At 37.6% G+C, this 25,236-nt stretch overlaps 1 protein-coding gene across 8 annotated transcripts in view; it reads left to right on the forward strand.

Moving 5' to 3' along the window:
- Nucleotides 1-6,372, forward strand: part of large2 (LARGE xylosyl- and glucuronyltransferase 2) — a 125,500-nt gene extending 119,128 nt beyond the window's left edge. For all 8 annotated transcript variants that reach the window (XM_081373298.1, XM_081373297.1, XM_081373299.1 and 5 more), the window contains 5 exons: nt 754-917; nt 2,108-2,386; nt 2,485-2,631; nt 4,380-4,575; nt 4,663-6,372. In XM_081373298.1, the coding sequence (XP_081229424.1) occupies nt 754-917; nt 2,108-2,386; nt 2,485-2,631; nt 4,380-4,575; nt 4,663-4,860 (984 nt within the window). In that variant the 3' untranslated portion in view covers nt 4,861-6,372. The remainder of the gene's footprint in view (nt 1-753; nt 918-2,107; nt 2,387-2,484; nt 2,632-4,379; nt 4,576-4,662) is intronic.
- Nucleotides 6,373-25,236: the final 18,864 nt, after the last annotated feature.

Here is a 25,236-nt window from a genome sequence, read left to right on the forward strand (position 1 = left end):
TTTCATATTTCTGACAATCCTGGGCTATGGAAGTTAATTTCTAACTGAGATTATATTTTTAATGCATATTTTTATATATAAATAATATAATAATGTGATTTAGACATTAAAGAGAATAATTTACATCTGTAAATTTAGATACATTTAATTCTGTAAATTTGGTTTAGCTATGGAAGTGTTATGTTCCCTTGGTTTCGTGGTTTTGTTGTATTGACTTTTATTTTTAAGTGTTTTTAAGTGTTTTCCATTGTTCCCTGTGTTTACTTCCTGTTTAACTTTGTTCCCATGGTTTCTCTTGTTAGTCAGCATAGTGATTTATCAGTCTCGCCTGTGCATTGTTATCCTGTAACAAATTAATGGTAACTTAACTTAACTGTAACTTAATTTATGGTAATTCCGAAATGCCGTAAACACTGCAACACAGAGCCTAATTTATGGTAAATACGACATGGCATGAATGTGGGCTGGGTTTTAAAAAGATGGGGCGTGTCTTTAGCACCATAAAGCAGCAGATGGCGATACTTATATCTTAAGAGAACATGAAGACTTAAAAGAAACCGAAACAAGGGATTTTATAGTCTTAAGCTGGATCATTCTTAATAAGTAATGAATCCCCATGTCTAAAAGCAGCTCGGCCTTAGATTTGGACGTGGAAAAGCAGTATTGTAAAGTTGCAAAGGATAACACGGCCAGAGCCTGCTTGTTTCCTCCTCAGCACAGCTGATAAAGCGTTTTATTATTATTTCTTTATAGCTTCAGCAAGCACTAGAGGAGCTAGATGAGGACGACCAGTGCTATGATTTTCGGAGGGAGCGAATCATGGTGCACAGGGTGCATCTGTACTTCCTGCAGTATGAATACACACCCACAGATGATGGCACGGACATCACGCTGGTCGCACAGCTCTCTATGGACAGGTGAGGATGACAGACTGTCTGAACGAATCTGCAGACACGTTTGGGCCACTCATGCCAATGCGATTTAATTACTGAAGTGTCATTGTCGTGTTTAATGAACCCTGTGCAACACTTTGATTGAAATGAGAAAAGATTACTACAGCATTGCAAGTTAATAACATCTTCAAAACATGTTGAACCCTCGTGTTATTTTCAGATAGACTATTAGGGTTGCTGAAAAAAAAAAAAAAGAAGGAATTATTCATGTCATTGATCCATACATATGTGACCATGGACCACAAAACCAGTCACAAGTTGCACGGGTATATTTGTGGCAATAGCCAACAATACATTGTATGGGTCAAAATTATTGATTTTCCTTTTATGCCAACAAACATTAGGATATTAAGTAAAGATCATGTTCCATGAAGATATTTGGTAAATTTCCTACTTTAAATATATATAAAAAAAAATAAAAAATTGTGAGTGGATGCAGCAAAATCACGAACATAAATGGACAAATTTAACGATTTTCTCAATGTTTCGATTTTTTTGCACCCTCAGATTCCAGATTTTCAAAAAGTTGTATATTGGCCAAATATCCTAACAAACCATACATCAATGGAAAGCTTATTTATTCAATTTAAAAAAATTGACCCTTGTGACTGTGGTCCAGGGTCACATATGGCAATGTAATGTAATGTAAATGTACACAATAGAAGAAAATATTAGAAAAAAAGGAGGTCAAAAAATATAAAAGTGTTCAGTGCATACCACAAAAAAGTAAATATAATAATTATTGATAGCATATATTGCTATTTGTGATTAATTCAATTAACCGGTTGGCATGACATGTGTTTAATTTGATTTAAAAAAAAAACATTTGATTGAAGTTTGGGTTATATGTTAAATGTATAATAGTTAGAAAAATAATGGTCTTTTAATTCTCCCCACTGAGCTATTTAAAACAAAGTCAGGCATGAATCCTCTGTTTTCCCATGAAGTAATTTTGCCACTTTCACAAAGATGATTGTTATGCAGCACAGCAAATGTTGTTTGTGTTTCAAACAAGTATCAACTGGAATTGAGAATATCAGAACATACCATGCTAATACTGAAAGCTTGCCCTGCAGGTTTGAAAAGTGTATCAAAAAGAGCCTGTAATCTTGCCTCACTTTGAAATTTGCCCAACTCTTTGTATTTGTCCACAGACTGCAGATGCTGGAGGCGATCTGTAAACACTGGGAAGGCCCCATTAGTTTGGCCCTCTACATGTCTGATGCCGAGGCTCAGCAGTTCCTGCGCTACGCTCAGGCCTCCGAAGTCCTCAAAAACCGCAAAAACGTGGGCTATCATATCGTTTATAAGGAGGGTCAGTTCTACCCTGTCAATCTGGTACGCAATGTGGCGCTCCACAACGTCAACACACCCTACGTTTTTCTGACTGATGTAGATTTTCTGCCCATGTACGGCCTCTACGATTACCTCAGGTAAGACTCAGGGCTGTCAATTTGTTAGGAATAATCTGTTGATATAATGGATACATTTCTGTAATTCATCTGTGTTTTTTTTTTACTCTTCCATGTAGAAGAAGCATAGTCCAACTGGACATGGCCAATACCAAGAAGGCTCTGGTTGTGCCGGCCTTTGAGACGTTGAGATATCGCCTTTCCTTCCCTAAATCCAAGGCCGAGCTGCTGTCTATGCTGGACATGGGGACTCTCTACACCTTCAGGTACAGTAGACATTCAAAATAATCATATCTCAATCAAGTTCATAATTAATATTAGGGTCGATGACAAATAAGAGTGTCCGCAATAAGGAAAAGGACAATTCTTAAGAAAATTCTAGTTTAAAACACTTGTACAATGTTTTTAGAAATGTACTCTTTGTCTTGATGTTGGTTTCATGTGTCTTTTTAAAAACTATACTATTATAAACTATATATAAATATATATATATATATATATATATATATATATATATAGAATATCATGGAAAAGTTAATTTATTTCCATAATTCCATTCAAATTGTTAAACTTCCATAGATTATAGATTCAAGGCCCACAACTTAAACGATTTCAAGTATTTAGTTGTTTATTTGTACATAATTTGGGCTTCCAGCTCATAAAACCCACGAAAACAGGATTTCAAAAAATTTGAATATTACATGAAATCACACAGTAATTACACAGTGATACCATGGTCACTGAACCAGGTTTTGGTTCTTCTGGCAGTGTGGGCAGGTGCAAATCCTGCTGGAAAATGAAGGAAGCATGAAGTGCTCTGAAAATGTCCTGGTAGACGGCTGCGTTGACTCTGGATTTAATAAAGCACAGTGGACCAAAGTCCTCTTTTCTGATGAGAGCAAATTTTGCATCTCATTTGGAAACCAAGGTCCCAGAGTCTGGAGGAAGAATGGAGAGGCACACAATCCAAGATGCTTGAAGTCCAGTGTGAAGTTTCCACAGTCTGTGTTGGTTTGGGGAGCCATGTCATCGGCTGGTGTTAGTCCACTGTGCTGTCCACTCAACGCAGCCGTCTACCAGGACATTTTCAGAGCACTTCATGCTTCCTTCAGCAGACTAGCTTTATGGAGACGCTGACTTCATTTTCCAGCAGGATTTGCACAGGCCCACACTGCCAAAAGAACCAAAACCTGGTTCAATGACCATCTCAGTCATTGAGCTCAGTCACCTTTTCTTTGTAAGCAGAAGCTCCTCTGCTCTGCGTTGTGATTTTCTTAGACATTGAACACATGTGAGTGTACATATCTTAATCGTTTCACAATATTCATAAATACTAGTTTTTGGGCAGTCATACCATATGACATTTTTCAACCTGGTCTAACTTCGCTTTGTCATAAAAAGGTCAACTTATCTGATATTTTAAAAGACTTATCCAGTGTAACACTTAATCAGTGTTGAATAAAAAAAAAAAAGAATAATAAATGATTATGATAAACTACTTAAGATTTGATTTTCTTCTTTAATTGGACTTTTTTTCTTGATTATAATATCGGGACTGTATCGCTCCAAAAATATCAAAATGAATTTTAATTCAGAAATTAAAACTTGGAGAATAGCAGGTACGGCTAATAATCAAATCATTAAAATGTAGAATGTTAAAAAATGTTAAAATAAAACAACCAAAATGAAACACTTTATATGATTTTTTTATTTTATTTTTTACATGCATGTCATGTGACCATCAGCCACAAAACCATGAGCATGTGAATATATTGTTATTATTATTTTAATATTAACTGAAAATCTTCAAATACATTTTTTAGATCAATGGTTCATCTGACAAAAAGAAAAAAGTGTGGGAATCCCTGTTATAGATTATGATGATGTATGAAGATGATTTTTAATAAATTTCTGAATGAATTAATAGGAGAAAAAAGTGAGCATCAAATCGTTTGCCTGTTTTTAAAAGACCACACATAATAGTTCATGCATGTATTACTTTCCTGAAATGTAGGTATCATGTCTGGACAAAGGGTCATGCGCCAACCAATTACGCCAAATGGAGGACGGCCACAACGCCATACAAGGTGGAATGGGAGGCAGACTTTGAGCCGTACGTCGTCGTGCGACGAGACTGTCCTGAGTACGACCAGAGATTCGTTGGCTTTGGCTGGAACAAAGTATCCCATATCATGGAGCTTGATGCTCAGGTAAGGTTTTCAAAAAAAAAAAAGTTTGGCCTGTTTCCACCGCCAGTGTCCAGTGTCCCTAACCTGTTGCATTTCCTTGTTCCAAAGGAGTATGATCTTATTGTGTTACCAAATGCCTTCATGATCCACATGCCCCACGCGCCCAGCTTTGACATCTCAAAGTTTCGCTCCAGTCCAAGTTACCGCTACTGCTTGACGACACTGAAGGACGAGTTCCACCAAGACCTTTCTCGAAAGTACGGATCTGCTGCTCTCAAGTACCTCACAGCACAGAGGAACATCTGAAACCTGTTTCAAATGTACTTTAGCACACAGGAGAATGGCTTGGTCTAGTCGTTTGAGGCTCAACAGCCAACATGCTGCTCTGCTACATGTTACGGTGTGAAGAGGTACGAAGCTGCCCTGCTAAAATCAGAGCTTTAATCTTCTTTTTGATAAGTCATACAGCAGAGAACTGTGAAAACCAATGACATCAGCACCACAACCATCTCAGACTGGTGGCGAAAACTCGACCAAACATTTCAACTGCTAAAAAGCGCAAAGGACACCGGCATTCGTTTGTGATGACTCACTTTCTTATAGTCTAAAATGAACGTCATTATAAAGACCTTCTTTGACAATCAGGGCTTTTTCTTCACTAAAGATCTTCGGCTAGTGATTCATGGCGCTACGCAGCTTTGGACCTGGCTATAACCATTCGATGAAGTATCGATGGGCCGAAAAGGACAAGACATGAATGAGCTTTCCAAAGACTCTTCTGCTGGACTGAAGTGTGAGGAGGCCATCAAGACAAGAGGGACATTTAAGCCTTATAATTTCCTTGTTATTTAAAATATTTAAAAGTATTTTTTTTTTTTTTAACGAAGACAAAACAGTTTATGAACAACGACCTACAGCCTATGTATGTTTTACAATATAAAAAAAGAAAATCATTATTTTTTAATTTAGAAACACTGATTTGCTTGTAGCGAAAGAAGCTTGAATGCTTGATAGGGGTGCAAGGGAGTATTCTGGAGGTCCCGAATTTTAGTCATTTATGATTTTGGTGAGAAATGATCGGAGCGTTATAACTGCTGCATTTATAACAAATGGCTTAAACATCCAGTGTCATAGTGTATGCCAGGACACTTTCTTGCTCTGAACTCACATCATGTTCTTCACTTTTAAAAGTTTGCACTACATACTGTTACTCAAAAATGACATTATCAACTATGATTATATGATATATGATTATATGTACATTTGCATTGAGATCCACTTAAGGGACCATGAAAAAAAAAAAACGGAGCATCCAAGTTTCTAAAGGACTAAATATTTGTTGTCGGTGATATAAAACACGTTCTGTTATTGAAAGCGATATTTATTGTGTGAAATGTCAGTCACGTTCTGGTCAGTCCTGAAATAATAATCCAATGTCCAATTCAACATCACTCACTCAAGTTCTAAAAGAAAAAATAACATTGGAAACCTGACAAGAAAGTTTGTACGATCTATTGTACCAGTGGCTGCTGTCGCAATGTTTTGTTCCATCTTTATAAAGTATCGCTCCTCCAGGTCATATTGAGTTCACCCGTCACATGCCCCCCATGCCCCTCCGCTCCATCAGACTGCAGATTTACGGTAAATACCCGTGCCTTTGCTGTGTTGCGAAAACTGGATATTGATTGTACTACTGTACGCATCAGCGGGGCCTGCAAGAAAACAGGTACTCTATTTATTATTGTTGACTTAAATCAATCATATTTTTCTATGTAGGGGACAAAGTGCTTTAAATAAATTCTCCCTGTTTCTATAGTTTGTCAAAGTTCTTGTGCTCTTTATTTTACAAGTGTAGATGAGTCAGGCTGCTCTGTGCTTTTCACTTTTGAGTTGGTTCTATAGTTGGAAGGTCTACAATACAGGGCGGTGCTGATAAGAAAAAGCATTACCTCGTCTCTTTCTCCATACTAATCTCACAAAGAAAAGGAAATTTCATCCAAAATATGAAAATCTGTCATCATTGACCTTCTTTTGTTCCAAACCTGTTTGCTATTGTCTTGTCTGTGCAACACAAAGGGGATTTTTTTGAAGAATCTTCACACAGCTCTTTTCAACAACAGTTCACAGACCTGGGGACCTTTATAAAAGGTTGCGTAGAAACCGTCCTACATTTGATCTAAGATCATTTCTCAAATGGGCATACTTGTGATTCAGAGAAAACTAACATCCCTCTTCCAGATGTCAAATCTATTTCTGCATTATAGGCCATTTTATAGCCTAAAGATTGCCCGAAATAATTTACTTGTGTGGAACCAAAGTATGCTAACTAATTGAACTTTAATGCAGTGCAATTATGCGAACAAGCAAATGTGCGTACGCCTGCTTATAGTCTGACATGGCATTAAGAACGTTGGCGTGGACTTTAGCGTACACATGCTTTATAAATGAGGGCCCAGATCTATGAATTTCCTAAACAAACATTAAAAAAAAAAATACAATTGGTCAATTTCTGAAGTCAAACCTTGTGAAAAAGAAGGGTGCTTAATTGTGTTGAATGTGCACTTCTAGTATACTTAAAATCTTAAAAGTATATAAAAAAGATAATATACTGTATACACTACCGGTCAAAAGTCTGGAATCATTAAGCTATTTTTGTATATGTTTTTGAGTCTCTTCTGCTCACCAAGGCTGAATTACTTAATCAAAACTACAGTAAAAACTGTAATATAACAATTTAAAAGAACGGTTTGTATTTTATTACATTTAAAAATGTAATTTGTTCCTGTGATGGCAAAGCTGAATTTTCAGCATCATTACTCCAGTCTTCACTGTCACATGATCCTTCAGAATAATCTTCTAATATGCTAAATAAAAAGGCCACTTAAGTGTATAGAATTAAGTACACTTTGTAATGACGTCAAATTTAAAGTTAAAAATAATTAAAGCACTTGATTATAACTTCAACTGTAGTGTGTTTTGAATAACATTTAAAGTTCATCAATTGTATGTACTAAATTGCAACAATTTTTCAATATAAATGCGTAACTACAAATATATTTAAATACATGACATGCAAATTTAACTAAACATTACATTAAAGTATATTTAATTTACCATAAATTCTTGCCAGTACATCCAGCAGTACAAGTTGCCAACTTAAAGGTATAGTGGAGGATTTTCCCGAAATTTAGAAAAGAACCGCCCTCTCCACTTTTTGAAAAATGCACATGCGCAACACTCTACCTGCTCCCGAGACGGAACGCCTATTAAACGTGTGCACGAGAGAGCATGCACGAGCCTAGTTCTCCTTGTGCACGCTCTCGGCATGGCTCATACAAGCCTACTTTCCAAAAGAAGATTTGCACTTTTTCCACTATGTCAGACTCAATTTATAAACTAACTCAAAAACATTCATGCAAGACAAAATGTCAAATGCCCTTCCGTATTTTATTCACTTATTATACTGATCGATTGAGTGAGGACTCAAGACATGATCTGCAATTGAGAAGTAGCTTGTTGCATTTGTGTAATAAATACTATGGTGAAAACATCGGAATTATCAAAAATGAACATACAAGGTTTTAGAACATTTCAGCGTGATACCTTTTACCATTTGGTCATGAGGCTACTTTAGACAAATTGAGATGTTTACCATGTCTGCGCGGTGCGTGACTTGTGCCAGGGCTAGCATCGCTAATCATAGCTTTCATTAACTTTTACTAGCAGTGATTTTTAAATGGATTTCTCCAAATAGCATGCCAAACTTTACCTGTCGAGTAGAAACTTCGCGACTGAGGCATCAGTGGGAAGCCCAACCTGTGCTTTTAGCGCACACCAGCGTGTGAAATATTCTCCCAAAAACACTCTGGTCTTGTTTCTTTCTTCAGAGGCCTTTCTCTTCTTGTCATACAATTCGTAGACACTTTTTCTCTTGCGCCCCTCAGACATTTTGCAAAAACCCGGTGAGAACGGCGAGCTTCAATGAATGGCTGAAACCGTAGCTCACCACACATATACACCTGAAAGTGCGCATGCGCAGAAAGCGAAAACTACCTAGGGACGAGCCCGTACGACGGCCTTACGTAACTGATTGACAACTAGGAGGACCAATAGTCTTGATGATCCACCCGGAAAAAGAAAATCCTCCACTATATCTTTAAGTTAGTAAAAAAAAACTACATTTGTATTAAATGCAATTAGCTGAACTTTAAACTATAATACATTTAATTAAGATGCAACTACGTGCAGGAAAAAAATAGAGAAAAATTAAGTGGCTGGAGAAGCAGCAGTGCATTAAAAAAATAGAAATAGCTTTACAGTATAACTATCACCTTCAGGGGCTGGATATGGCCTGTGGACTGGGAGTTTAAGACCCCTTCTTTAGATAGTACAGTGGGCTTGTCATTACTGTTGGCTGCAAATGACTTCAGCCAACCCATCTGTTAGTGGCAAGAGGCTGAAGTTGATCAATTGTTTTCCAAATGGATCTGACTCGTGTTAAAACAAAGTTAATTCCGGCAATTTCAAGAGAGAGAGACTGCAGTAACCGGAGCCCTGAGAGCGAGCGAGAGCTGTTTCCTGCACTGTGTGGGCTAATGCATGTGTAATTGCCTGAAGTGGCCCTTTATGACATCATGAATCAGAAACTATTGCACGCAGTGAAAGAGTTTCAAGCAGCTTTTTCAGCATTCATTCACTCTACCCAGCAGCACATTACAGGAAAGGGCATGCAGGGGAACTCTGCTCTCAGTGTGTGAGCGGTGCGGCTCAGGACGCCCCAGCAACAATCTAGTAAATGGACTCACATCAGGAAACATGCTCAAGCTTGAATAATTCATTAGATGCAAGACAGCAGCAAGTAAAAGGCTGTTTCTTGCTGATTCCAAGAGTCCCAGATGAGTCTCTGTTCTTCCAACTTGGGAAATTTGAATTAATTTCATTTAATCTAGTTTCATGTCTACACTCATGACATGGCAGAAGGAAAAAATAAAACTTTCACATGTGCATTGTTAGGAAATCAGGTCGCTGTCACAACTGGCAGACCAAGCTTGCACTTTCTCATTAGTAACCGCTAGGGCATTGTTTCCTCTGTGGTTTCCCCCCTTCGTAATGAAATGCACGTTTCTTTGGGAATTTGGCTTAATGAATCGTAACTATAATTTCCTGCATTTTACATCATTATTAGGGAGAAGTGTTTGTGTTAATAAAAAAAATAAAAAAATAAAGAACAGAAATATGGAAGCTGGAATTTCTCATTAATGGCATCATCTAAAGTGACACCCTTTTGAAAAAGAAGTGCACTTAATTGTACTGAATGAGCACTTCAAATCAAAGGCCACTTAAGTGGGTTTAAAGAGAGTACACTTTCATGACTGTTTCTAATACGGTCGAGAACACTATTAAAAAGTGCACTTTAATGTACATTTTAAATCACTATGTTTTAATAATCTTTTGCCAGATATAAACACATATCAATTTCACTGTATTTTGTTATTCGGTATTACATTTAAAGTAAATACATACTACATGTACTAAATTTTTCAACAGCATCATAAATATGTGTAATCAAATTTAAATACATAAGTTTCAACAGAAATGACATTAAAGTGTAGTTACTGCATCAATGCAGTACATTTGACAATACACTTAAAAGGTTATAAGTGAATAAAAAGCCTAAATTCAATCTGTTCATCATATAAAGCGATCAATTCATATGGATTAGTTGTACAATCTCTATGAATTTTGTGTAGCTGTCAATGGAGGAACAGAAAGCTCTCAGATTTAATAAAAAAATCTTAATTTGTGTTCTGAATATGAACGAAAGTCTTAATTAATCCGTATTTAAAGGATAACTGTCGCCAAAATACAACCTATGGTCTTTTTGTTAATCTACCGGAGGCAAACTTTCGTTTAAAAGCATAATTAGGATGGAAACGCCACTTTTAAGATTGACTGTATTTTAGTTTTAGGTCAAATTGCCTTTTGAATGGGAGTGCTTGGGGCATTTCTATGATAGCATCAAAATCGCTATTTTTAAAACACTAAGAAGGCTCGACACAACATGAAATTTTGCTCGAAGTATCACCAGGGGCTCTACACATGAACTCGAGCACTGAGAACATTGTTTGTGTACACAGAGTTTATTAAAAAGAAAGATTTTGAACAACTCACTGCAACTCACGGCATTTTGACAGTCAAAAATAGTCAATCTCCGAATGCAACGTAACAGGGAGGAGAGTAAAGATGGAAAGCTCCTAAAGCTTAGTTCCACATAAATTCACGGATAATTTGTTGTTTTGTTGTTAGTGAAAATCAATATTGACCTTGTATTTGAAAAAGGATGCTCATATAAGAAGCAATACCAAAATTCAGAGTCAGTTCATTCACATTCGGAGATCAATTTTTGACTGTTAAAATGCCGGCGGACACAGCTACTGTGAGTTGTTCAAAATCTTTCTTTTTAGTAAACTCACAAACAATGTTCTCAATGCTCAAGTTCATGTGTAAAGCCCCTGGTGATACTTCGAGCAAAGTTTCATGTTGTGTCGAGCCTTCTTAGTGTTTTAAAAATAGCGATTTTGATGCTATCATAGTAGTCCCCCAAGCACTCCCATTCAAAAGGTAATTTGACCAAAAAAGAAAATACGGTCAAACTTAAAAGTGGCGTTTCCATCCTAATTATGCTTTTAAACTAAAGTTTGCCTCGGGTAGATTAACAAAAAAAAAAAACCTACGTTGCATTTTGGCGGCAGTTATCCTTTAAGTGGGTCAAAAAAGCACTGTTAAGTTTGACTAATTGCATTTAATATGAATTTAAACTTAAAGCTGCAGTCAGCAAGATTTTTTTGATCATATTCACTGAAACCGACACCATGCTCCGACAGAACAACATAAATCAGCCGGTTTTAGAAAAAAACCCACGCTTCTACCTCCACCTGGAGCCTGTTATTTGTTTTGCAAAAATCCACCGCTCCGGTTCTTCTGGTCCAATCTGCGCAGGGCTGTGTGAGATCTGACTGTCAATCACAGTTCGTGCACACGCCACAGATCCCCCCTCCCCCGCGCACGTTACAATATCACATGCACACGCCTGAAGTTCGCAGGTGTTTTGGATTGTTAGTGATGGCGGAGAGAAAATCTACTAACAAGCTTCCAATTCCTCGGTTATTGCTATCTATGGGTAGATTAGCCAGGGCAGCCTATTTCCGAGTCCATGGTGTTGATCGATGCCGAAGAGACGGACACGTTCACAGAAAATCTGGTGCACACGCACTGACGAGCACGAACTCGATGGGAGGGTGCTCGCTGGTAGTGGGGGAGGGGCATGAGAGTTGTAAACATTCAAAATTTTGGCTAAGTCCCGTCAATCTGCCAGACTTGCCCACTGCAACTTTAATACATTTTCATTTAATTGCAAATAAAATGCAATTAAGTGTCCAAAAACATTACATTCAAATAAATGGTGTCACCACCTAAATCGATGAATTTCTCTTGTGTGAGTCAAACAGAAGGAAGTAATTCCTTCAGATAGTCTCACACAGATCAATACCAATAGCCTACTGCACCATTTATTATCTCTTAAGTTAATGACAGGAATCAAAACACTCCGTTTATCAACTGGTGACAGCCTCCAAATATCTTCTCATCTCAACAGCGACTGCTCGATATTGAAATCCTCATACCAACTTCAAAAATGGTTGCTCAATATCACTTGCAGTGACGTTTAGCAGGAGGTCATGATTTGTGCTCATTGTCCCCAAGCTGTCGTCTCACCTTCACACTCTGTGTAACACAGGCAGTAAATAAGGAACTATCAATATTACCCAGATGTCATTGTGAGGTTTACAGAGCTTGCTAAGTTCAAAAGGGTTGCAAAGTTTTTCTTTGACTAATCTTCAAGTGATTTCTCAACTTGACATTTCTGATATTGAAATTGCGTAAAGCTGTTCACCCTGAAAGTGTGGTATTACCCAGCACAAGGGTTCCCACACTTTCTGACCAATTTTCATAAGCTTTCCAGTGGTTTTATTAGATAAGGACTTCATTGAAAAACAATAGGGAAAAAATGACATATTTGCTCATAAATCATTCCAAACAATATGTTAATCAGTTCAAAGAGGTGGTTTGTCAATGCATTTGGTTGTTGAAGCCACATGATAATTTTACTTTATACCAGCTTCAGCTATCCAGATATGACAGTACTACTGTCACACACACAGATATGGATCGGCCATCACTCTTCAGCAAGCGGATACACAAACTGCTGCAAATGAAACTCAACACAGTCACTTTCATTAAACACCAAATTCTCTCACCTGTGATGATGCTGCTCTCTATCCCTATTGCAGACTTTGATCCTTAAATCCGCATGATAAATAAAATGCAACACATCATGTATCTGTTTCTTTCAGTGACACTGAATTTGCATATGGCTTGAAATTGAAGATCGGATTTATATTTGTTTTGTGCGGATGCATATGTGACCAAGTCTAAATGGAACAGTTATGCCTATAACAAATCGGATAGTTTATCAGAGAAAATGCATGAAGTGACCAAGAGCAAATTGGCCCACAAGAACATGGTTTTACCCACACAAGAGCATCTAGATGATGAAATATTTAGCGCACTAGAAAACTCACTTTAGAAATTACCATGACTTTTCTGGAACTTGAAAATGTTAAAATTCAATCTGAGAGTTATTTGAATTGTAAAGAGGCCATATTATGCCTGTTTACAAAGTCTTGATTTGTTTTTTTGCATCTACTAGAATAGGTTTTCATATTTGAATGCTCAAAAAAACAATATTTTTCATATTGTTGCAGCACCTCTCTTCCCAGTCTGTCAGTAACGCTCTGGGCAGCGTTTCCCGAAAGCATTGTTAGCCAACTATGGTCGCAAGTTCCGTCTTTATCAGCATACAGAGCGACAGACCTCCAGCTGTGGTTAGAAGCACAGTTTCTAGTTTGCATGACATGTGGACTCAGGTCTTTTAGTTTGTCAAGAGGTTTAAAGAGTAATTTTTGAAGAATGTTCTTGTGCGTACGTGCTCTAGTACGTAAGAACGAGCCTATGATTGAATCTTTATAATAGAGCAAAATAACTGTGAAAAATTAGAAATAGTCCTCAGGTGACATGATCGTAATTTAAAGCACAAAATCTAGTGTTATTTCGATCTAAAACGGATTCATGAAAATAAGTTATTACTCCACTATGTGCGACATCATTAACCAACGTGGTTGATCAACAAATTTGCAACAATAGGGTTTCGGGAATTCCCGAAAATGGTCGTGACGAGCTTGACTTCTTCAACGTTGCATCATATGGTAGTTCGGCAACAAGTTGCGTCGTTGTACGGTAAACGCATGACCTGTTTAGTTCCTGTCTCTATGAAGCCCCTCCTTCCGAAAAGTGAAATTTTTCTGATTGGTCGTGTTGTGATTAGTCAACCGCTTTGAGTGTGTTTCGGAAATTTCACACCACTTACCATAACCGCGAGTTTCAACACACTACTAAAGGCCTATTTATACTTCTGCGTCGAACTCACGCCGTAGCTACGTCGTAGGCTGTGTGTAGCGCGCGTACCCTTCGGTGTACCCTGACGTGCACCTCTCCAAAAATGTAACAGCGCGTCAACTCTACGCGGACGCAAGCGCTGTGATTGGTCTGCTAGGACCGCTTCCTCTGCAAGTGTAATTGCGCGTCAACGTGGACAACGACGCAGAAGTATAAATGAAAACCAACGCGTTGCCTACAGCATAGAGGCTCCGGCGTAGGTCCGACGCAGAAGTATAATGAAGCCTTAAGGCCACACAAACAGGCCTCTATCCTTTTTTTTTTTTTTGCCTGGGGCAGTGTTAGAAATGAAGAATTCCAACAAGAGTGCCTTTTGTCTTCGTCTTTAATCAGACATATGAATGAACAATGAACCAGCGCTGGGGAGTCTAGCTCAAACTCACAAAACTCTAGATATGGAATATATAGTAAGAATATGAGGGGAGTATTTGGCTTTAGCCAATAAAACCATACATGGCATCATATACGTTGTATAACAAATCTATAAATGGTAATTATCCGGCTAGATATCCTTCTGTGCCTTGGAGTCCAGTAAGGCCTATAATGCATATCATAGGGAGATTTCACCAGCCAAACACTGGAGTCCACATCAATGAATGTGAGATGTGCATTACATATATACAAAGGAATCTGTACTTCTGCATGCATGCATTTTTCTATGGACTAAGCTGAGATTTCAGATAGTGAAAACTATAACTTCTGACAGGCAGGGATGATTCAAATGAGGAATATTGTGACGTATGATAACTCTACAATGGAGGTGTTTCAGGAAGTTCAGAAACAATGCTTACTGATATAGAAAATAACTCCTTTTGGAGTGACTTTGTGCTTTATAACTTTGCAGACCTTTTTCATGCTCAAACAGCAACATTGCACAAAAAAAAAAATCACATAATAGTTCCTTTTTAAAAGATTTCCCTGAGTAGCTGCCATGAGTTTTGTCAAAACAAGTGCAGAAGTTTAATAAAAAGCAGGCGTGAGGTGAAGTTTCTGATAAAGGACTTCTTCTATGTCATTCTTGACAAAGCGGAAAGCATTTGTTGCCATGAAAGACGTGCTATAAAGTGAACTGCAGGCTATATAGAATAGCACTTTAATTCTGCTTACTGCTGGTTGCACATGGAAGCTGTCATAACTTACTGTAATTTTAAAGAGGACATGCTTTCCATATGCCCTACTTCTGTGTCAGCTAGCAGATGTTCGGAGATGAAAATTGTCCTCTTCAAGGAGTTTATAATCATTAGAAGCAGCAAAATGGCATAGAAACAAAATATAAGTCACTAATTAATCTTTGTGCTTTCTGCCAGAGATATTGAAGTTGAGAGATTATACTCACATGAAGTGCGCTGCCTAAATGGCTCTAAGTGAAAGCTAAACTCATAAGTGACTGATTCAGAACATGTTTTATGCAACTCCATATAAATAATATTCATCACATGAAGTGCACGAGACTACTCAGTTGATCACAATACAGTTTTACTTTAGCATGCTGCCAAGTTTAATATGTGAAACTCTTATATGCAGAAAAATGCATGGCTCGCAGTAATGTTAGGTAGTCCATTTTTATTACTATTTTTTTTTAATGGGTATAACCTATTGAAATTCAGTGATACCCATGTGCAAAAGACGTGTGTTTAATTGTATTGAAAGCGCCCATTGTGTACTTCTTAAAATTTTATAAAACAAAAAAATCAAAAATAACAAAAACAATGTATTTGTGGATAATAAAATATGAATGAAATAAAAGGCCACTTAAGTGTATTTAAAAAGAGTGCACTTTCATGACTGTTTCTTAATTCACTTACGTAAAAGTGTCATGATGTCAAATTCAAAGTTTTAATTTAAAGTTAAGTCATTATGTTTTAATAATGTCACTTTGAAGAACACATTTTGATGTTGACTAACATTTTAAAGCACATGTAGAATACTTATAGTTATAGAATATAGTTTACATTTATTAAACTGCAACTTAATCATTACAAATACATTTAAATACATGACATAAAAGTTTCAATATAAATGACATTACATTTTAGTTTATCATACACTTTAACCATATTAACCAAGACAATAGAAGTAATTGAAAATGTAAATATGTAAATATGCAATAAAGTCCTTATGTCAAAAAAGCACTATATTTTAATTTTAATATAAATTCAAACTACAATACATTTTCATTTAATTCCAAATAACATGCTAGTAAGTGTCCTAAAACATTATACAATCAAATTATATATAATTTTATCGTTTATTGTTTTTGTAATAAGTACTCTTTTCTAAAGTGCACTTTTTCACAAAAGATAATTCATTCCTATACTGTAAGTGTGTGTAAGATGTCTTCATGCACTAATAAATGTGAGCTGTGACTCGAGGATCATTATGTTTAACAATCCTACTGAATGTGTTCTCTTAATAGTTCTAACTGTTTAAGCCAATGTTCAGAGAAGGCACAGAGCATAATGAACTGAGTGTTAAGTGTCTATGACATTCAGGTCTTTTGACCGAGTCCCTTCTTTAGTATAAGTTGACAGAATCACCTGGCAAGTGAAAATTGTAAATATGATTGCTTAGAAAAGTAAGTAACTGACTTCCTAATAAGGCATGATTTGAGGCAACATTCATATTCATATACGGTGTGTAGTGCTTCCCTTAGCAAACACGGCTACAGTAGTTAGCTAAATGCATTAAATAGGTTTAAGAAGCTTAATTAATCTCAGTTAATTCATCAACTTTGACAGCGCTAATATTTTCACATCACAATGTGAGAACACAGAAAATGGAAGAAATGGTTGAAAGGAAGTAAGAAAGAAGAATAAAAACAAAAACATCTCAGTGGCTTGTATCCTGAGGGAAATGAGGACAGAGTCCTGTTATAAATCTCACTTGCTCTTCACCCAGTGGACTCTGAATGAAGAAATTTGAGGTAACGTACTGCTCTCTGCTCTTCTTTCTCTCCTAAGGGGCAAGAAGTCACCGTCAGAGTAAACCTCTCTGTCAGACGCTCTCATTTCCAGCCTTCTCCTGAATGATGTCAGGCTTTTCTCTTTTGGATAAAGGTATGTGCACCGGGATGACAGACGAATAAAAGCAATCACTGGTTTCTTCAAATCACTATGTCAGCTCCAATGAATGCGGCCAAAAACATACTCCACGCAAGTACATAAATGCAAACGCTTCTAGCTACAAAAGCTCAATTTCACGCGTCGTTGCGTTCTGAAAGGTGTCAGAACAGAATTCATACCAAAACTACTTGCAGTCTCAGCTTTGCCACAAGGGCCGTAATAACGGCATTAGTGTAAATTGTCTGTTATATGGTCGGTTTTCACTTTCAAGTCAACTACTGCCAAGAGAATCTTGAGTTAAAATGAGTTAATCTGTCCATTTAGCTAGATAGCTCAGCTGTTTTTAAAAGCGTGTTGCTTTTTCCAGTAGTTATAAGCTATATAGCTATTACCCTCTAAAATAGTTTGAGTGTAATTAGCTATTTTATCTAGTGGTATTACCTCTGTATGATGAGTAGCTTTTAGCTTAGCAAGCTTTAGTTTCAAAGTCACCTCCTAAACTCTGGATCAGCATCATGAACTTTAAGTGAATAAAAATGCCGTCATTCCCTTTGCTTGATGACGTTGCAGGGTGTTCCAAATAAACGATTATTGTCAGAAGTCCATCCCATGCTCAGGAAGTAGGGAGCAGTGGTGTTTCGGCTCTTCGTGACTGCGGATGAATATGGTTCTTTCTCATAACTAAAAAGAGAGAGAGAGAGAGAGATTATCCTGCTGCTCATAAAACATTCACTACTTTGTTTAAGAGATATAACCAGTTTAGATGGAAACAATCTGACTGGCTGACGACGTTAGCTATGCCCATTAACAGACACAGTACTGCCTTGAAACTAAATGACAGCAGCGCAACATCATCTAAGATGAAACGACCCTACACAATAGATAATGCTTTACAATCAACTCAGATAGAGAGCATATGGTAATTTATCTGTTCAATAAAATGCCTTACTCACCTGCTGAGTGCTAAAAACGTCTGAAAGTGATTTCAGAACCCTTCAGTACTCACCATCTCTGCAAAGCCAAGCCAATGTTGATTCTCGCAGACTCTTCTCCGTTTGGTGTTTTATTAAAACGAGTGATTTCTGAGAGTTTTGAGATTTAGCGTGCTCCATGTCAACCTTTCTGAGAGGCTGTTCAACTGTGGAGCGTGAAGTCCAGCTTCCCCTCTCTGGAGCTAGAGGGTCCAACCAGACCCTAACTCTACCCATAACACAATCCCTCCACCCATAGCCCTTTTCCACCAGCACGAACCGGTGCTAGTTCACAGCCAGAGCTATTGCCAGTTTGGAATTGGTTTGACTGACGAGCTTTCTAAGAACCGGTTTGCCTTTCCACAGGCCAGAGAGCCACCACAGAGCCAGATCTTACGCCGCATTATTATTACTTTTAGACCAGCAATGTTTTGGTGCTACTTACGAACCACTTTTCCTGGTTCAGAGCTGGTGAACTGATTTGAAACTAGACACTGAAACAAGCTCAACCCATGACGTCCAGAGAGGTGGAGCTGGATGTCATTTGGCTCTGCAGTGAACACCACTTGACCTTTCTCGCTCGTTGAGACAGCTAACCTATGCCACTCCCACAGCGTACACACGTAAAAGTAGCCGGAGCAACTTTTCACCATTTACAGATATGACGAGACACACGGGCGAGTGACGTATGTCTTAGTTAAAGCATTTACTTTACTGTTCTATATTAAAGTGGACTCTCACTGAGAGAAAGAACATGGTATCTGGATGTTTTAGGAAGAGTCTCCTGTTTATAGTTAGAGCCCGACCAAATCCAACCTTGAAGAAGCTGTGTGTGTGTGTGTGTGTGTGTGTGTGTGTGTGTGTGTGTGTGTGTGTGTGTGTGTGTGTGTTAGTATTCTTGGTTACAGGTTAAGGAACAAGTGGCATTATTGGAGATGGACCGACTTGTTTTCTTTGACATGTTGGCGCCTATAGTCTTGTGACCTCGGAGGGACACTCATACCTAACTCAGGGTCTTGGTGGCAGCCGTACAGACTATGGAGATGTGCTACTGCCTATCAGGCCATGTGTGGAAATTTACTATGTTTATCTATTTCTTAGCCAATCAGAATCATTCAACCTGAAGCAAGGACCTTGGTGAATAACTGCTGTGATCTTTGTAACTGTAAGCGGGGCGGCCTACGAACTCCTTGTGAGTCTTGAAGCTGACTTCTGCTGATGAAACTGCAAACTATCTTCAGTAAAACTTTTCTTTAATTTATTATAATTCTGGCTCTTGTCTTAAATTGACTGCACTCCTAACTCCTGGTCTTAATTAATCATATCTGGTCCATGGGTCTTTAACTCAGGTCACAGGCATGTTTTAAAATGTCTTTTACTGAGCAACCTTAACTTGCCAAAGACATAGTTGCTGAAAAACAAAGACTCATTGAGAATGATTTTGCCTCTGGTACATAGGGTAGAGTATGTTAGCATACACCTCACACTGATGTCCCAGTATGACCACCCTTTCCTGTTGTGTTTTCAGTGACAGCACATTCACTAATGAGAAGTAATTATTTGGCTGGAAAACCAATACTTCCGCAGATCATTTGCAAATCCCCATGTACCTGCTCAGGAAGCCTTTCTTGTTGTGCCACAGGCCAAAACAACTCTTACAGTGTGTTTTCTACAAGAGGATCACGGTCCTTCCTTTAAAGTGCAGCTATATTCATTTGTCATAGAGAATTTGCAATGTTAAGAGGCTGCTGGAGCAGGTGTCTGGCAGAGAGAGCAGCGGAGACATCGAGAGAGGGAGGGAGGGAGGGAGGGAGGCTTTTAATCTGCCTGTGGATGTGGCTTTGCACCATGAGAGGCAGGCTGATGTGGGAGATGAGATCATTACTATAATTAAACCCTCTGTGGCGTTTATCAAACAGCTTATTTGATTTGACATTGTGAGATGAGGCATCAGAAGAGGACTAGTAAACCAGTTTTTTTCACTGATCAAACTGGCACACTTTTTGCCAGCTGGAGGAAAGGAAAGTGCTTTTCTCACAAATTTAATTTGTCTGAGTGACAGGAATCAGTTAGTTTTTGGAAAACAAAAAAATGTGCTGGTGGGCTTGGGTTATAGTTAACTTAAAACAAACAATTTTTTTTTTACTTTAAATTAAATAAACGTTAACTGAAATAAAATAAAATATAAAAAACGTATTCTCTTCTAGATGCCAACATTTCTCATTCTCATTTAGTGACTTAAAACTGAAACAGAAATGAATAAAATCTATAAAACAAATAAAAACAATGAAAACCATAATAGTATCTCAATTATACTAAAATAACACTGTGATGGGCTCAGCTAGTGGTGTTCACACAACAATCATAAAATTACATTTAATTTCATCATGCAGAAACACACGCAACTATATTTCAATGGTTGTCTTTAACAGAGGGTCAAGGTTTGTCTAATTAGCACTGGTGTTAAAGAGCTGTAAAGAGGTTTATAAAGATATACATATAGGATCATTCTTTAATTGAAGTGCAAAGGAGAAGCAGAAATTTGATCAAAGTGTGAATGGTATGTAATAATCCACTTTTTATTAACTTAAGGAGATGTCTTAAACAACACTCATATTGTCACAATCAGAAGAAGGCAGACAAGGTTGTGGTGAATATCAACAAGTTTATTTATAGTGCAGAGGGTGAGCGATGCAGGGAGATAATGCAGATGCGATGATAATTTAATTTGGACTAAGGTGAGGACTTGAATGAATGAATGTCGTTGCAGGAATGAAGAGGACGAGATGAACCAGGGTGATGAAGATCAGCGATGACGGGAAGATCGGAACTTCAAGCAAGTAATCGGGAATGACATAGTCACTCGGGTAAGCAGTCTTGCGCTAGTCAAAGACGAGGAAAATAAACAGGAATGGCGGTATCTCAGGTGAGTTGACTGTAGCGCTTGTCATAGTACTAGTCAAAGATGAGACCAGACACCGATGAACTACTGAGGGATGTGTTAAATAGTGCAGGATGATGATCAGTGATGATTGGCGACAGGTGACGGTAATCTGTGATTGGAAAGTGCATGCAGGTGAGGGCCAGGGAGGATGATGGGAAATGTAGTGATTGAATGGAAACCGTGACTCATATATTGTTGCAATCATGTGTTTATTGTCTTCACATATCATAAGTTTCTGGTTTTTATTCAGCTACAGCGATTGCTGGATGCTTTTGTCCATATAAGTGATTTCCTGGACTTCCGGCTTCAAGAATAAATGAAATAAGCATTACAAGAGTGTTTAGCGCTCCATAATGTTCTCATCGCCTCGTTTTGGATAAGAATAAAACATTAGTCATGCATAGGTCCATAGAATTTAAACCTAGATTTATTCACATTGGCCCGTGAAAACCTCTGCGTAAACATACTTTGTATTGAAACGTGTGGGGGATGAATTTACATTTTATTATTACGTATTTACTACTTATTAATCTACGCCCATGAGTAATGCAATATTGACTGACACCAAAGTCTGTTGACTCGGCGGCCATATTTGCAACGTGTCCAGGCGAGCCCGATCTCACGGGAAAACGTATACAAATTCTACGAGGTGGCTTATTCGTACGAATTCATACGACCTGACTCATACGAATTAGTACGTTTTTTGCAAAATCGTACATATTTTACGAATTGACCAATTCGTATGAATTCATACGAATGACCTACCCCTGACCCCGCCCCTAAACCTACCCATCACGTGGGTTTAGACAAATCGTACAAATTCGTACGAGTGAGGTCGTACGAATTAGTACGAATTAGCCAACTTTTTATCATTCGTACGAATTCGTACGAATTGGTCGTGAGATAGCGTTGGTCCAGGCAGATATTTCAAGCATCCAAGACCAAGTCCTATATCTATTTCAATGGGGAAATCTCAAAGACTGCTTGCCGAACTCACAATTAAATGACATATTTCAAATCAGCAACACAATCTGAAATAAACTGTCCCATAAATGTTCTTTCTTATGTTCAATTCACAAACTGCAAACTGAGAACATTACACAAACCTGCAATTATTAATATCACAAATACACTTTAGGTATTTAATCTCACTTTATCAACCAATGTCTTTGCTGCTAGCCTTCGATGATCCAATTCCACAATACAAAAAAGTAACTATCCAGCAAGCAATAGCCTTCATTTCACCGTCTAGGTTAACTACAGACCCAATGTAGTCCGGCTATGAGTAACCCACCTCTAGCCAAAATAACCTTGAATTTAGTTACATATCATTTTTGCCAAAATAACTTGCTAGATGTATGATATTCCATAATGTAAGCAAAGTCAACAGTGATTACAAGGTGTTTGGTTTAATTTCTTTGACATGTTATATGCGTAGCCTGTGCGTCTACAGTTGACATCTATTAAATTTTCACTGACAGCCCAAATTTTGCCTTGTTTTAGCCTAGACTTCAGGGCTGTGTTTGGACGGCTATTAGATGTCTTTTACAGACAAAATTGCTTGCTTATAGGTAAGTGATGCAATTACATGTAGTTACTTTTTAGCGACTAACAAAATATTGTAACGCAATACTTTTACAGTTTTTCTCGATTGCTTAAACACTATAACCAGGCTTTTGAACTAAAATTTCAAAACCATAACGCCATTTATCAAAAAGCACACCCATTTCACTAAACTATAAACACTATTCCCTGTTTTGACACATGAGTCAGATTTGTTGAACTGTCACTGCAAAACTCTACACACAAATCCCTTAATTTCTCATTGCTTAGACCATGTTGTCATTTAGAAAGCACTAGCATTCAAAATTGTTCACTCAAGTCAGCACAGCTTCAGCTCAGTTAGCACACAATTACCCAAGTGGAAACACTAAGAGTCAAAATTTAACACACATCAATCAGAACCTTCAATAGATAGATAAAAGGGCCCAAATCAGTTTATTGCGTTTTGGAACAATGGATCCAGAAAGACATGAAGGAAGAGGGATAAGAATGAGGAGGAGGAGGAAGGGCAAGGACAAGAAGACAAGCAGTGTCAGATGAAATTCAAGCCCCATAGTTGCCCATGTCTTTGTCAATGTTACAGTTTTTCTTGATTGTTTACACACATTTTCTGGTACTTGAGACACAATGACCACAACATGTAACTCAGTCATCAACCCCCTGAGCCAATTCTGCTAATCTACAAGCAAAATTCCTGCTTTACACTCAAATTGCAGTTCTAAAACACACTTTTTTCAAAACACTACACACAATTCTCTGCTTTTAGCACAATTTTCATGCAGAAAATCTCTTGTTTTCACAAGGAACACACTGCCATTCAAATATGCACACTGACTCATCACATGGGCAAACACCGTCACACAGTTTTACAATTAGCAATCAGAGCTTTAGCATAAAAGGGCAACAGGTGAGCTCTTCAATGGGGCAATGGATGCCAACACAGGATTTTTTTTATTACTGTAACTGTATACAGTAAATTCTTCTGTTGTTTTGTAGACCACTGTATGTCCTACTTTGTGTTGGTTGGGATGTACACTGTGTACATTGTTTTTGTGGGAAAAATAAAATATATTTGTTACCGTGTATTTGTGTGTTCTGAGTATAAAAACAATATTCTCAGATATTTTACAACACACTTATGTATGTACTGTCTGTAGTAAGTGTAACACTGAACAAAAAAAGGCCTAAATCATTATGATGAATGGAGAAGAAGTGTTTCCATTCATCATAGTGTTTTACATTGAGCACATCAGTGTTCAACTGGTTCTTATAAATGTCTATTCATGTGATGGTTTGTGTGTGTCATTTGAAAACAAAATACCATTTTGAGAAGAAATAACATTGTTTTGAATGTAAAGTTTCATTTTGCAGGAGAATTGAGGGGTTTTGCCCATTGTGTGTGTGTTTTTGGATTTGTGTGTAGAATTCTGAGAATATGAGGCATGCTTTCAGAAAATGTGTGTAAACAATCGAGAAAAACTGTAAAAGTAGCTTTCTCCAGCATTGCACCTGAGCAAAAAATGGCATGTGGCAGGATAATGATGTCATGACAAAGATGATTGGCACACACGACCCCAAACCCTTCACTATACTTTCTTCTGTTTCCTGGACTTTATTAGACTTCCTCGGTGGACTTTTTTTTGGCGGTCAGGCAAGTATTCAGTGATACTTTATTGTTAACAAAACCCATGGGCTTTGGATAATCATGATGGTAGCAAAAATGTTCAATCCCTTTGTGTCTGTTGCTGTACTTATACTTGAAAATAATAAGTATAGCAACTTATTGTTGCCCCCCCACCTCCACAAAACCATTTATACAATGCTTTTTCAAATGCACTCATTTGCATTCATTCGTTTGATAAGTTGCACCTTCAAAATGTGAAGAAGATCTGATTTTGTAAGATAAATAATGAGAAATCATTGCTTACTTCCTGTTCCTCCAGCTCAGGTCACTGTCACAACTGGCAGACCAAGCGTGCAATTTCTCATTATTAACTGCCGTTTTTCCCTCTTCATAATGAAATGAACATTTCTTTGGGAATTTGGCTTAATGAATCCAAACCCTAATCACTTGCAATTCCATCACCATTATGGAAAAGTTGGTGTTTAATATAAAAAGAAAACAGATAGAAAGAACAGACGGAAGATCTTATTAATGGTGTCACCACTAAATCGATGAAATTCTGTCAAACCACAGGAAATAATTCCTTCAAATAGCCTCACACAGATCAATGCCAATAGCCAACTGCACTGTTTATTATCTCTTAAGTTAATGACAGGAATCATTTATCAGTTGGTGACAGCCTCCATATTTCGGTTCATATCAACAGTGACTGCTGGGTATTGATATTGAATATGCCCTATGTGAGCGTGTCTCATTGTTTTGTTAAACATCTGAAAGTTTGACATGTGTCCTTAAAAAATAGTAAATGTAAAACTGTGAGAATATTATTTTATTTTTTTTTAGGCAAAATTATGTATTTTGCCATGGTTTTGCTCAATGGAACTTTGGCCTCTCTATCACCACTTGTGGTTAAAACATAAAGTTGCATGTCACTAAAATTGTATT

This window comes from Scardinius erythrophthalmus, assembly GCF_964197995.2.
Source record: "Scardinius erythrophthalmus genome assembly, chromosome: 8".
NCBI lineage: Eukaryota > Metazoa > Chordata > Actinopteri > Cypriniformes > Leuciscidae > Scardinius > Scardinius erythrophthalmus.